Genomic DNA, 13,442 nt, shown 5'->3' with positions numbered 1-13,442 from the left:
TTACTTGACTTCTATTGACAATTTTTTCCTTGGATATTTCTATTTTTATTTTCAAATATATATAATTTTTCAGCTTTAATTGGGCTATTGTAATGTCAAATTTATTCAGTCAGCAGCAATTGAAGAATTTGATAGTAAGCTCCATTATTAAAACAAAGACAATCTGTAACATGTAATTAGGAAAAACAATAAAATTTATAATATAATAATATAGATTAAAGTAATACAGATTAATTTGGACAATTTGGAAAATGCAAAATAGGAAGAAAAATGAACAACAAACCAATTATCCAAAGATAAATACTAATATATTTTTTATTTTCCTCCAGTTTTTTCTTTCATTTAATTTTTTTAATGCAATTGCCTAATGCAATTGCAATTTTTTTAAAAGATTTTATTTATTTATTCATGAGAGACACAGAAAGAGAAAGAGAGAGGCAAAGACACCGGCAGAGGTAGAAGCAGGCTCCCGATGTGGGACTCGATCCTGGGACTCCAGGATTATGCCCTGGGCTGAAGGCAGGCACTGAACAGCTGAGCCACCCAGAGATCCTTCTGCAATTGCAAATTTTATTGTTATTTTTCAGATAACATTTAGGCTTTTATTTAACTATTAAACATGTTAATTTACTCCTAGAATAAACCAAAAGAGACTGGAACCTGGTGGGTAAACATACAACTATATGAGGGAAACTTATCCAAGATGGTTCCTAGACAAAAGGAAAGTTTTTCAGGCATTCAAAACAATAGGTATTTGCTACATCAGCCGGAGATTTTTATTTATTTATATTTTTTTTTGTTTATTTTTATTTTTATTTTTTTCATCCTGAGATTTTTAGTGTTCAGGTGAAGAACTGACCTCAGGAGTGGGGAAAAGTTCACAGGGAGAAGTGAATGCTGATGAATGGCATGTGGTCAATATCAAAGTGGACCAGCCAGTGGAAATGGGAGAATCCTGGATAGGAGATATTGTAAATAGAAAAAAATTGGTCACAGCCATTAGGCAATAATATACATTGTTATTCATAGTATTTAATTTGTACCAAACACCATACTGAGCACCCAAAATTCAAGAATAAATTTTTAAGGCTCAGTCCAATGAGAGATCTAAAACAACAAATACACAGTTATACCACTGTGTAGTAAGTACTGCAAAAGAGATGTCCTAAAGGAGACGACTGGCTGCCTCAGTTGCTGAATAGTTCTGATTGCAGTTTTCTGGTGAAGCATTATAGGGAATGGACAGCTTAGGATTTATGTGTGCACTCTGGAACCTAAAATGGAAGACATAAGATCTAGGTCAAGGGTCAGTCTTCAACAAATCAGGTGAGAATTTGGTTAAGAGAGCACAAGAGAACCCAAATGATTAGTATCGGTATCCGTTTCCTAGTAACAAAGTATGAAAAACCAGATGGCTTAAAATAACAGAAATTTATTGTTTCACAGTTACAGAGATTAATTAAATGTATTTGCTACCATCAATTGAAAAATATAGTAGCCTATATATTGTCTCCAACATCAAGATTTCAGCAGGATTAATGATCTCAAAGAGCTCTACTGGAGACTATTCCATGCTTCTCTTAGCTCCTGGTGGTTGGCAATCTTTGGTTTATAGGTGAGCCACTCCAGTCTCTACCCTCATTTTCAAGTGGTTTTCTCCCTGCATCCCTATTTCTTCCCTCTGTGCATATCTCTGTGTTCAAATTTCCCCTTTCCACGAGGACCCCAGTCATATTGAATTAAAGATCACGCTAACGACTTCATTTTAACCTGATTGCCTGTTTAAAGACTCTATTTCCAACTAAGGTCACATTCTGAGGTTCTGGGGATTAGGACTTCAACACATCTTTTGAGACTATGCAATTCAATGCATAATGGTATTATATGCAGTCATAAGAACATTTTTAAGAGGGTAATTTAGAATAATAATCCTGATTGACTGGTTTAGGATTGTTTCTGGGAAACAATTATAGTACTGGAATCATAGGCTGGCAAAGGATTTTGCTGGAGATGAGAATCAAAAGCCAAAAAGGATAAGACATTAAAATGTATCTGAATATCCTGGAGCTCCTTATAAAAATGCTCTCAAAGACCACAAACTAATTTAGCCAGCCTGTATTGTATAAACTTTTACTTTTGCCTTCTCTCAGCCATACTTAATTGACTCTTTACAGTACAAAATATATTTTCTTTTTCTCTCTGGCAGTTGTGCAAGATGAGCCTGGAAAATGAGACAAGAAGTCTCTACACAAAGCTATACATTACCTCCCCCACAGTGATTGTTCACTTTGAGGAGGTGGCTACAGTTCTGACTGAGCCTCAGTTGAAGGGGAAATTACCTGTACAATTAAATCAGATTTGAGAGTAAAATTAATATTTTGGGGGATGCCTGGGTCGCTCAGTGGTTGAGCATCTGCCTTGGGCTTAGGGCGTGATCCTGGGGTCCCTGCAGGGAGCCTGCTTTTCCCTCTGCCTGTGTCTCTGCCTCTCTCTGTGTGTCTTTTATGAATAAATAAAATCTTTAAAAAAATCCACTATTATTTTGGAATTTAACTGTATACTTTGTGATTTGAAGCATATATCAGAGGAGCTTTATAACTTTGGGTAATTTGCTTAATCTACATTTTAATATATAAAGAAAGTAATTTTATTTTTACTGTTTTTTAAGGTTTTGTTTATTTATTCATGAGAAACACAGAGAGAGAGGTAGAAACATTGGCAGAGGGAGAAACAGGCTCCCTGTGGCGAGCCTAATGCCAGATTTGATCCCAGGATCCCAGGATCACAACCTAAGTTAAAGGCTGACACTCAACCACTGAGCCACCCGGGTGCCCCAAGAAATGTAATTTTATTGTGAAAAAGAAGTGTATATATTATTGCAGGATTGACTGTAGATAACATGCTTCAGGAATCCAACCAGCAGCCTTTGATTCTTAAAAACAAGTTTCTCGTCTGCACAAGACCTACATGGACAAGGCTTCACAGTTTTTAGAGGAAGAGTACTGATTTGGCAATCTGATCACCATATTCTCATTCTTCTCCACCGTGGACTCTTTTGAGGCAGTGTTTTCTTATCTGGAGAAAAAAGAAGTTCAGGCTAATTGATCTCTTAGGTTTCTATCAGCTCTAAAATTGTGTGCTTATTTTAAGTAAAAAGTGATAAAGTCATCCTTTAGGAAGAATGAGTAATACAATCATGGACAATTTTCTCTCCTCAAGAGTGTTTTTCTATTGAGTTCATCATTATCGCTTAGAATGTGTAGAGCATCTTGCCTTAGCACAGAATGGAAATTCTACAGATTAGTTACAAAACTAAATACACAAAAACATACAGAGACATACATACTAACCAAGAACGCATCTCACATTTTGTTCAGTGTTGGCTAAGGCCTAGGCTCTTCAGTGCTGAAAACTTTTTGACACCCAACTTTTGAGTTTTTCCAACAAGAAACAGAGAGATCAGCAAAGAGCTCCACCAACCTCGCCCTAAATGCCTACTGCTTGGCCTGTAGGGAAGGTTTACTGGATTAGAACCTCAGGGTCAGGTGCACTATGAGTTCTAGTACATTTAGGAAAGGACACCGGGCCTGTCTGATAACTTGCCAGGGCCAAGCTCTGTAAAAGCACAGAGCACAGCTTGCAGAATGCTGGAGAGGGACCACATGGGGTGGGCAAAAGAGACTGCTGCAGTGTTAAGTTGAGCTGAATGTTCTGGTCAGGGAAAGGTCAGAGTCTGGGCAAGTGCAGGAATAGCAGGGCCATGCCAACTCCGATGCCAAACATCAGGGCAATTCCAACTGGTGGATTCCATTTGTTTTTAATTATCAGTATACCGAAGGGACTTTTGCTTCTTGTAAATAAGGATGACAAACAAATTAAGCTCCAGCAGGTGCAACAAGCTTATTTTGTCCTGAGCTAAAACTATCCTGGCTAAGAAGTAACTTGCCAAACAGAGCTGGTGACAAGGAAGGTACTTTTTTCTTCTTCTATATGAAAACTTCTGGTTGTAGTTTCTAAGCAATGGGGTGCACAAGCAAATGCAGTTGTTGTAGCAAAGTGTTTTCTATTTTAGTGTGATTATTAAGGCAGTTACTGATGGTTGCATTGCTTTGATAAAATAAATTTTAAAACTTGGTATCTGAGAGCTCAGTCTTGCCAAAGTTTGAAGTTTTCATCCAAGAAGCTTTAGTGGCTGTCTGCCATTTTGAGCAGCTCCCTAGAGCACATGGGTCCAGCTGTTTCACTGAGCAATGTTATGGTACCATTTCTGAGGGGGATAATGAAATTCCAGCATACAGGATTGTGTCTGTAAATCAAAACTTAGACTGTGAGGAACCAGATTTTCCCCGAGGGTAACAGGAATAAGGCATTAATATGCTAATTTGAGTATGAATTCAGCCCCCCCTTGCTCTTTTGATTTTGTTTTAATTCTTCCATTTATGCCTGCGCACACGTCAGCCAGAAAATCCTTTAGTGGAATGGACAACCAGCTGTCCGAGGTGGGTGAGGTCTGGTCCTTCACAGAAGCAGAGACACAGATTAGGTGTTCTCCTGGGGATTTTGCCAATCAGGTTCCAAAAGCACAGCTTATCTCATACAAACTTGGTTCCCCCTAGAGAACTTTTAAAAGAGGCTTTGTGTTTGCCAAGATTCTCTTTTGGTTTTTAGCTTAATTAATAGATATCCCAAAGAATCAAAATAAGCTATTTGTGGTCATGTTTACAAATAATGTCCTCTCTTTATTTTGTGAGATATTTATACTGAACTTAGTAACTCAGAAACACCTAAAAGGAGTATTAAATGTGAGGAAAAATAATGTCGAGATGTTCAAAGGTGAATTTTTTTTCTTTTTCTGCCTCTCACTGGGGTTTAATTATTTAAGAAATTTTGATAAACTATAAAACTTTCAGTGGCCAGAAGCAAGCAGTGCTTATAATATCTATACCATATCGTTAATAAATAGGATTGTATTAGAAGGTGAAAGAGGTTTTCCTTAGAATATTTCAGAATTTGGCTTACTCTAAAAGAAATCTATTATAATTACACTATGGGGCAAACACCATGTGATGAGCCAGGGATACGAAAATGAAATAATGTGGCATAGGCTTTGGAGTGATTTCACCTTCTAGGGAGTCAGATACATGAACAGTGGCAGTATTATCACTTAATTGTTAAAATGGAATTATGCATATGGTTCCATCGATGTGTGAACTAAGTAGAGATGAAAGAACATTTTACAGTGGAGGAGGAAAGTAAGTCAGTACTGAAAGAGCACACTGACAAGAGGAAGCGCGGGAGTAGAAATTCTAGGTGGAAGGCACAGGCAGGGAGACAGGAGGGCACACGGTGTGCATGTGGAGCTACAATCATTTTGATATAACTGGAACGTGAAGTTCAGGGGGACGTTCATGTGGATAAGATTGGGTTGATAAGCAAATATCAAACCATCAGAGCAATAAAATAGTTTTGGATTTTACATAGCACCTACTATGTAAAAGATACCATGTGTAGGCAATGAGGGAGATGCTAGCTAATATTTGTAACAGGTCAATAGTATAATCAGATTTTCTAATAGGGATTAGAAAGGTTATTCTGAAAAAATCCCAAGCTGAAGGTTCAAGGGAATATTTAGGATATTATTATAATAATATTTGCAATAATAATGTAGCAATAAGGGCATTCTACTCCAAATATTGACAGGGTTTCTTTCCCTTTCACCTTCCCCTTCCCTTAACGGGTTAATGTCTTCTCATCTTTCACCTCCTTAAATGTGAGACACTCCCCAAGTGCACAGACTAGCTAGGTCTCTGAATGCTACCCTAAATATTTTCTTCATGGCAGTTATATCAACTGCAATTAACTACCTTTGCAGTTGTTTGTCCTACTTCCATTATTCGTCAGCTTGTTGACATCACAGTGACGAGGATACAGTCTGTCTTGCCTAACAGTCTTCAGCACACCGCAGGTGCTTTCTATATTTTTGTGTAAATCAATGAGGAGAATATAATATTGGATCAAAAAATATGTGTAAAAGAAATATTGAAAGGTGGATTGAAAGAATTTGGCAAATGAACATAAATGGAAATTAAAAGGTGAATCCTGGATGACTCCCATGTTTCTAGCCTGACCATTGGACATGCCGTTAATAAGAGTTATGACTAAATTGTGGGGATAGATTTTGATTTAAATTTGAGCCCTACTATATTAATTAATTGGATCACGGCTTATAGTAAATTAAGTTTAGTTTTCTTTGAAAGGATTTGGTGTCATTCTAGTCTCATGCCAGCATATTTTCAAAAACTTTTAGTATGGAATGCTTCTGTAGAAGGGTAACACACATAATTTATGTTGATTATACTTTGCATCGGATTCAGAAAATTATCTCTCTGTATTTCTGTTTTTATATTTTGCTGTTTTTCCCAGTATTATGCTGGGCTCCTTTGGTGCATAACATGATAAATTTTTGAAATTTTCTACTACATTATGTTGAAGTTAAAGATTTGAAAGAGCTGAGGTGTATTCTTACATTTGCAATCAGACTTGGTTTTGGTACAAGTTTGTGCATGGATATGAAATAAAACTAGAAATAAAAAAATATAGTTTTGTTAATATTTAAACACCTAACTATGTAAAACCTCATTCTAATTAAAAAAGATTTTCAAAAGCAAAAGATAAGTTTTTGACATCAAAAATTGCCATGCAAACGTCTCATTATTTATTCTCTTTAAGTGAAAAGTATTGTCTGTTTTTTTTCCAGTTGCACACAGAGAAAAAGAAAAAGTAAAAGAAAAAGAAAAATCTGAAAAGAAAGGTACGGAGTTAGTCTTACTGTTGTTCTTTCACATTGGCCCCTCCTCCTTTGAATTCTTCTCTACATTGGATTTTTAAAAATTGTATTATGATATTTTCCTTAGAATTGAATCTATAAGGAGTCATTTCTAGGTTGAAGCAAATAGAATACTTAAGACTCAAATTCTGTTACCAACTTACTTTCTAGAAATATATCTATTTTTCCCCTGGCAGTTGTGAGACTGCCTTAGCCAACAATGAGGGTATTATTTCACAGAATATTTGCCCATTTGACAGGTAAGAAAGTATACTTCATTATATTTAACCTTCATTCTTTGATGACCTATAGGACTGGAATTTAACAAATTTTAATTTGTATGTATTAGTTTAGAAACTACAATGTAGACTCCTTGTTTCATACATACAGATACACTGAAAAGCTCCTGCCTTCCTCTGAGTCTTTCAGATCCCATTCCGTCCTACCCAATCATACACACAATGAACCATATTTGAGTTTTATGTGTATCTTTCAGAGCTTCAATATGTATTTATAAGATAATATAGATTATAGTTTCTTGCTGTTTTTTATTTTTTACACAAAATTTAATGTGTCCTCTATTCTGGCTTTTATAGTTCAATAATATACCTTAGAGATCTTTCCATGTCAGTAAATAGGTATTTTCCTCATTTTTTTAAAAAAAGTTTCATAGTACGTATGCATTTATTTACTATTTTTTTAATCATTTTTTTTATTGGAGTTCAATTTGCCAACATATAGCATAACACCCAGTGCTCATCCCACCAAGTGCCCCCCTCAGTGCCCATCACCTAGTCACCCCCACCCCCTGACCACCTCCCTTTCCACCAGTTTCATAGTATTTAAATGGAGATGTTTTCTTCCATTTTATCTTTAAACTGCTTATTATTTGTAGGTTGAAGGATTTAAATATGATTTTTAGTGATGTATATTTCTTATGTAACTATTCACACTCATTACAGATTTTGCCTAATAATACTTGTGCATGTCATCTGGGTATATTTTTTTGTCACTTTTTCAGATATTTTTCTCTGTTTTCATGGTTAAGGTTAGGGTTTCTGTCTGTGTGCATAGACACATGTGAGCGTATATATGTGTATGTGCATGTGTTTGTGCTTAGATTCTTGAATTTTTATCTTTGGCTAGATATATTGATATTTTCTTTTGACATGTTTGCTCTGAATCTTCATTCAAAGATTAATTAAATACTTACTAATATTGCCCCAAGTTTTAAAAATTAGTTCTGTATTTCACATTTAACTTTAATTCATCAAAAATCCATTGCAATGTATGATGTGAAATAAAACTTTAATTTCTTTTTTTTTCTGCTCTTGTTTTAGAGTGGATATGTCTAGGATATTTGTGCTAGATTTTAGCTGATTTCTATATCCACAATATACATAACCTGCTGAGCTGTCTTCTGTGAAACATTCCGTAGCTAGACTATTTTAGAATATTTTAGGAATCAGATCATTGAAACATGTTTCAATCTTTATTTTATAATCACATCTAAAATTTCAAATTAAATACTTATTGCTTTATTAATGTTTACTTAGTGATAATAGTCACAAATTTTAATACAGCCACCTTTTTTGCTCTAGAAACAGGTGTTTATTTCCCTTCTGCTATTAATTTATGTAGAACTATTGGCATCAGGTTCGATGCACTCTGAGTGAATGAAATAATCTCATATTTCTTATGATTTTTTTTCAACTTTCCCAGTGGCTAAATATCTTTTGTTAAAAAGTAGTTGAGAATTTGTTGCTACTAAATTATACATGTTACAGGGGAATTTTCAAATTGGAAAGCAGAACAAAATTGTTCATTGTAAGTGTCCTTTCATTCATTGTTAACCAATGAAAGGAGTTTGCTTTTTATGAAGTAAGTTATTTTACTGGGCTCCATGACCTTGTGTGAATTGTGCCTTTCTTAGGTTGGCATAGTGCTCCTTCAGCTAATGTTGTCCAAGCTATTACTCATAACCCCAAACGGTAGTGGAGAGGGCTGTGGGGGCAGGCTGAGAGGTTGACAGGCTCACTGGACAGGGAGGCACCTGCTCTTTCTCTAGCTCAGCAACTGTCAGGGTCACTTGGTCTTCAACGGAGCATTGTGCTTTAAGCTTTCTGTGAGGTTTGCTTTATCTCTCCAAGGTTCTGGAGAAACTATTCATCAGCTGTATTTTAAAAGAATAGTTTGTTAAATACATGTTTAGAGACACTTTTCTTTTATAATACAAATAAAGCTGATGGATGTTAATGTTTGTATTATATAGTTGGAGAAATGGAAATAATTGGGACTCTAATTTTTTACTCCAATAATTTGGCTCTTTCCTTAACCCAACTGTTTAATTAAATCTCTTACTTTTTTCATTTAATTTCCTATCACTTGTTGCATTCCCATTATTCTCTGATAAATAATACATAAATGTTGAAAAATGTATGGTGGTTTGGGAAACTACCAAACCACACACAGTTTAGTACACTTGAAAGATGACTAACCTGCACATGCTCCTTTACTTAATAAAGTTAGGGAAAAAAATTCATATTGACTTATTAATTTATTACATAATGATGAAAAGGTATAATGTTTCAGGTATCATGTCAAATACTATTCAATTAAGAAGCTACACACAATCACGAATCATTTGTGATTACATTATACTTTATTGGTTGTTCTCTCCCAAACATACTATTTCTTAGGGATTATTCAGAAAAACTTTTTCATTGTCAAAATGTCTTTAGAGTGGAGGACATTTGATAAGCAGAGACCAGAAATGCTAAACATTTTTTTTTGATGCATAAGACAGTCCCTTATAGTAAGAAATTATTATTCCCCAAACGTCAATTATGTCCTGGTTGAGAAACACTGTTCTTAATCAAAGCTCTAATTCTGATTTAAATATTTATTCTGATTAATCATAAAGAGAGTATTTCTCTCTGATAAAATAGCATCTTTTGACAAGTTATCCTAAAACTGCTCTCTCTGTCTTTCCTGAAAACTTTATCTATTTAGAATAATAACTTTAAAAAGGAGAATGAGAGTAGCTTTCAAAATGCTTTCTAAATCTTTAAATTGGGCTTTATCCAGGTATTATTACATTAGTATCTTTTTACTTCTAAATCAGGCTTATTAATGTCATCGATCTTCAAAATAGTTCATGATTTTGGTGGCTATAGAAATTGAGGTAAAGAGAAAACTTGGGCTTGAAATCTACTGAAAGTGTGTACTAATGTAAAATTTTCTGTTTAAGCAACTCACAAGGAAAAAATTGAGAAAAAAGAAAAACCAGAAACAAAGACAATGGCAAAAGGTAACTTTTCCCTTTATTCCTTCTTTCTTTCCTTTGTTCATTCATTCATTCATTCATTCACTAGTTCCTTCCTTCCTAGGACGCTTCACACCCAACATGAAACCCAGTGCAGGGCTTAAACTCATGACCCTGAGATCAAGACCTGAGCTGAGAACAAGAGTCAGATGTTTCACTGACTGAGCCACCCAGACGCCAACGCCCCTTCATCATTTCTATAACTAAACTATTTTTACTTGAAAATATTACATTTTGGGTGTCAGATAGCTGGGTATTATAAGTATTAAGCATTTCCTTTACACAAAAATTAATTTGGTCTTATATTTAAAATGTAATATTTTAAAGAATAATAAAACTACATGCTTAAAATAATAGAGCCTATGAAAATGTAAGAGGAAGATGAAGGGCTTTTCCATAGGTGATGGGAAGAATTTGTAACCCCAAGACCTTTACCACTTGCTGTTATCCTCATGGATATGTTATATTACATGCCAAAGAGGACTTTGCAGAAGTAGTTCAGGTTGATCTAAACTACGGAGATCATCTTGGATTATCCAGGTAGGCTCAGTGTAATCTTATGAACCTTTAAAGCATAGAGATGTCACAGAAGAGAAAGGGAGATTTGAAGTGTGGGAGGGATTTGTCTCCCCATTGCTGGCTTGAAAATTGAGGGGAGCACATAGACAGCCCCCCTCAATTCTGTGAGAAGAATTTTGTCAACATGTTGAATAAAGTGAATCTTCCCCAGAGCCTCCAGTAAAAAATGCAGCTCTGTTGGCAATTTGATTTCAGCCTTGTGAACCTTAAGCAGAAAACAATGGAGTCATATTGTGCCAAAACTTTTGAACTTTGGAAACTGGGAGATATTAAATGGATATTGTGGTAATAAGCAGCTAAGTTTGTGGTAATTTACTACATATTTGGTTTATAGCTTTTGACCAGTAGTACGCTTTGAGTTAATTATAGAAGTTTCAAATTCAGGATTTCTTTTTTCAAGAAGAAAGGATAATGCGTATATCTTGATTGATATATTAAGCCATTGAAGACCAAAAGTGTCTTAATAATATAACCCCCCCATATCAATTAGAATATAAACATAATGTTATGTATTTTGGAGGATTACATAAATACTAAATTATAAATTTAGTTTTAAATTTTTTTACAGTTTTTTGATGTTAAAAAAATATGGATTCTAACTGGTAGTTCAATCTTGTCTCCTAAATTTACATTTTCTTTTCCGGTTTTAAAATATAGATTTTATATGACCAGTATATTTTAGAAATATAAATTTCAGTATTTTCAAGGGACTAATCATTTAAATGAACATTGGAGTCTACTTTCAAAATTTAACGTATTTGTCTACATGATGTACAATAGTTAAGTATTTGAGGTAGATATGTTTTTTACTAAATATTTTCATAAGATAACCAAGTATCAATTTATTAAGATAGATGGATTATAAACTATGACTTTGTTTCCTACAAGCTAGCATGAATTTAGTCTTAAGATGAATTTTATAGCTAAAGGTATATTATTTTATCTATTTGATTCTCTTCCTTTTGACATATTTGAAAGAAAATAAATTCATATACATATGAAATCTTCAAGCTGGTAGGGATGTTAGAGATCATCTCACCTAATTACCTAACTTAACAGATGAAGAAACTGACCTCCAGGGAGAAAAAACATTGTGCCTGGATCATATAACTAGTAGATAATTAAACTAAGACAAAACTCCAAGTGAACTGAGCATAAGTCTAGTTTTCTTTCCAAAGATATTAAAGGTCTTCAAGCATCAATTATTCCTTTAACAAATATCTATTTAATACTGCACCAGTTAGTTATTGCTGCGAAAAAATTACCACAAATTTAGAAACTTAAGTCAATACACATTTACTGTGTCAGCTTTTGTGGATCAGAACTCTGGGCATGGGGATGCCTGGGTGGCTCAGTGGTTGAGCAGACATCTCTGCCTCTGTCTCAGGGCGTGATCCCGGGCCTGGGGATGGAGTCCCACATCAGGCTCCCTGTGAGGAGCCTGCTTCTCTCTCTGCCTGTGTCTCTCCCTCTCTCTTTGTGTCTCTCATAAAGAATAAATGAATAAATAAATGAAATGAATAAATAAATGAAATAATAAATAAATGAATAAATAAATGAAATCTTAAAAAAAAATACTCTGGGCATGGCTTAGCTTAGTCCTATGCACTTCACAATGTCTCACAGGACTGTAGTCAATGTATTAGACAAAGCCTAACTGAAGGTTCAACTGGGGAAGGATAATTTCCAAGTTCATTTACATGACTGTTGGCAAGATTCAGTTCTTCAAGACCTGTTGAATCAGGACCTCAATTCTTTCTGATGGTTGGAAGCCACTCAGTTCCTTGACACGCGAGTCTCACTAAATAGGATAGCTGGCTTCATCAAACTTAGCAAGAAAAAAAATCAGCTAGTAAAATAGAAATAATCTTATGTAGACTAATCCTGGAAGTCACATACTATTGGTTAGCAGCAAATTCATAGCCCAGCCCATATTCAAGAGGAGAGGATTATGAATATGAATACCAGAAAGGGAGATCATGGGGGGCCATCTTGAATCAGCCTGGCCTGCCACAAATCATAAATACTTAATTTACATACTTATATTCTTATGAGGGAGATAGATGTAAATAATCTATATATGTATAAATTATGTGTGTATATAGACACACAAATATAATTTCCCTTTTTATTTTATGTATGTATATATACCTTATTTAAGGAATATAGGAAATACATAGGATATGCTCTTTGTATAATGGGTAATTTGGGGGGAAACAGAATAAGATTAATGAGGTATTCATTATAGTATGTGAAAATTAACTTAGAAAAAATCTATTATATTTGAGAGGTATTACCAGAAGTAAAGTGAAATCTCCTTCTAAAGACCTTGCCAAAGGTGTTCCCATGGAACACAGCACTTTTTTTTTTTAAGTGAGACTTTATTTATTTATTTGCAGAGAGAGAGAGAGAGATTGAACGATGCACAAGGAGGGGGAGTGGGAAAGGGAGAAGCAGACTCCTCCTGAGCAGGGAGTCCCACAGGGGCTTGATCTCAAGGCCCTGGAATCACGACTTTAGCTGAAGGCAGATACTTAATCAACTAAGCTATCTAGATGCCCCAACATGGCACCTTTCTTACTCTGTTTCACAGACAGCCTGTCCAGAAGTCTGAACCACCTCAAGACTTCCTCTCTGATACATGTGTAGGACCTCATATTCATTGTGAAAACCAGCATATTCCTATAGTTCATTAAAAATAACAAAGACAGG

General features: G+C 34.9%; 1 protein-coding gene across 1 annotated transcript in view; it reads left to right on the top strand.

Moving 5' to 3' along the window:
- Positions 1-13,442, top strand: part of LOC121484758 (triadin) — a 112,982-nt gene that overhangs the window by 94,551 nt on the left and 4,989 nt on the right. The window contains exons 6-7 of the mRNA XM_041744420.1: positions 6,758-6,811; positions 10,077-10,136. Of these exons, the coding sequence (XP_041600354.1) occupies positions 6,758-6,811; positions 10,077-10,136 (114 nt within the window). The remainder of the gene's footprint in view (positions 1-6,757; positions 6,812-10,076; positions 10,137-13,442) is intronic.

This window comes from Vulpes lagopus, chromosome 2 (genome assembly GCF_018345385.1).
Source record: "Vulpes lagopus strain Blue_001 chromosome 2, ASM1834538v1, whole genome shotgun sequence".
NCBI classification, from domain to species: domain Eukaryota; kingdom Metazoa; phylum Chordata; class Mammalia; order Carnivora; family Canidae; genus Vulpes; species Vulpes lagopus.
Note: the sequence above shows the minus strand (reverse complement) of the source record. Positions and strands in the feature narration are given on the sequence as shown.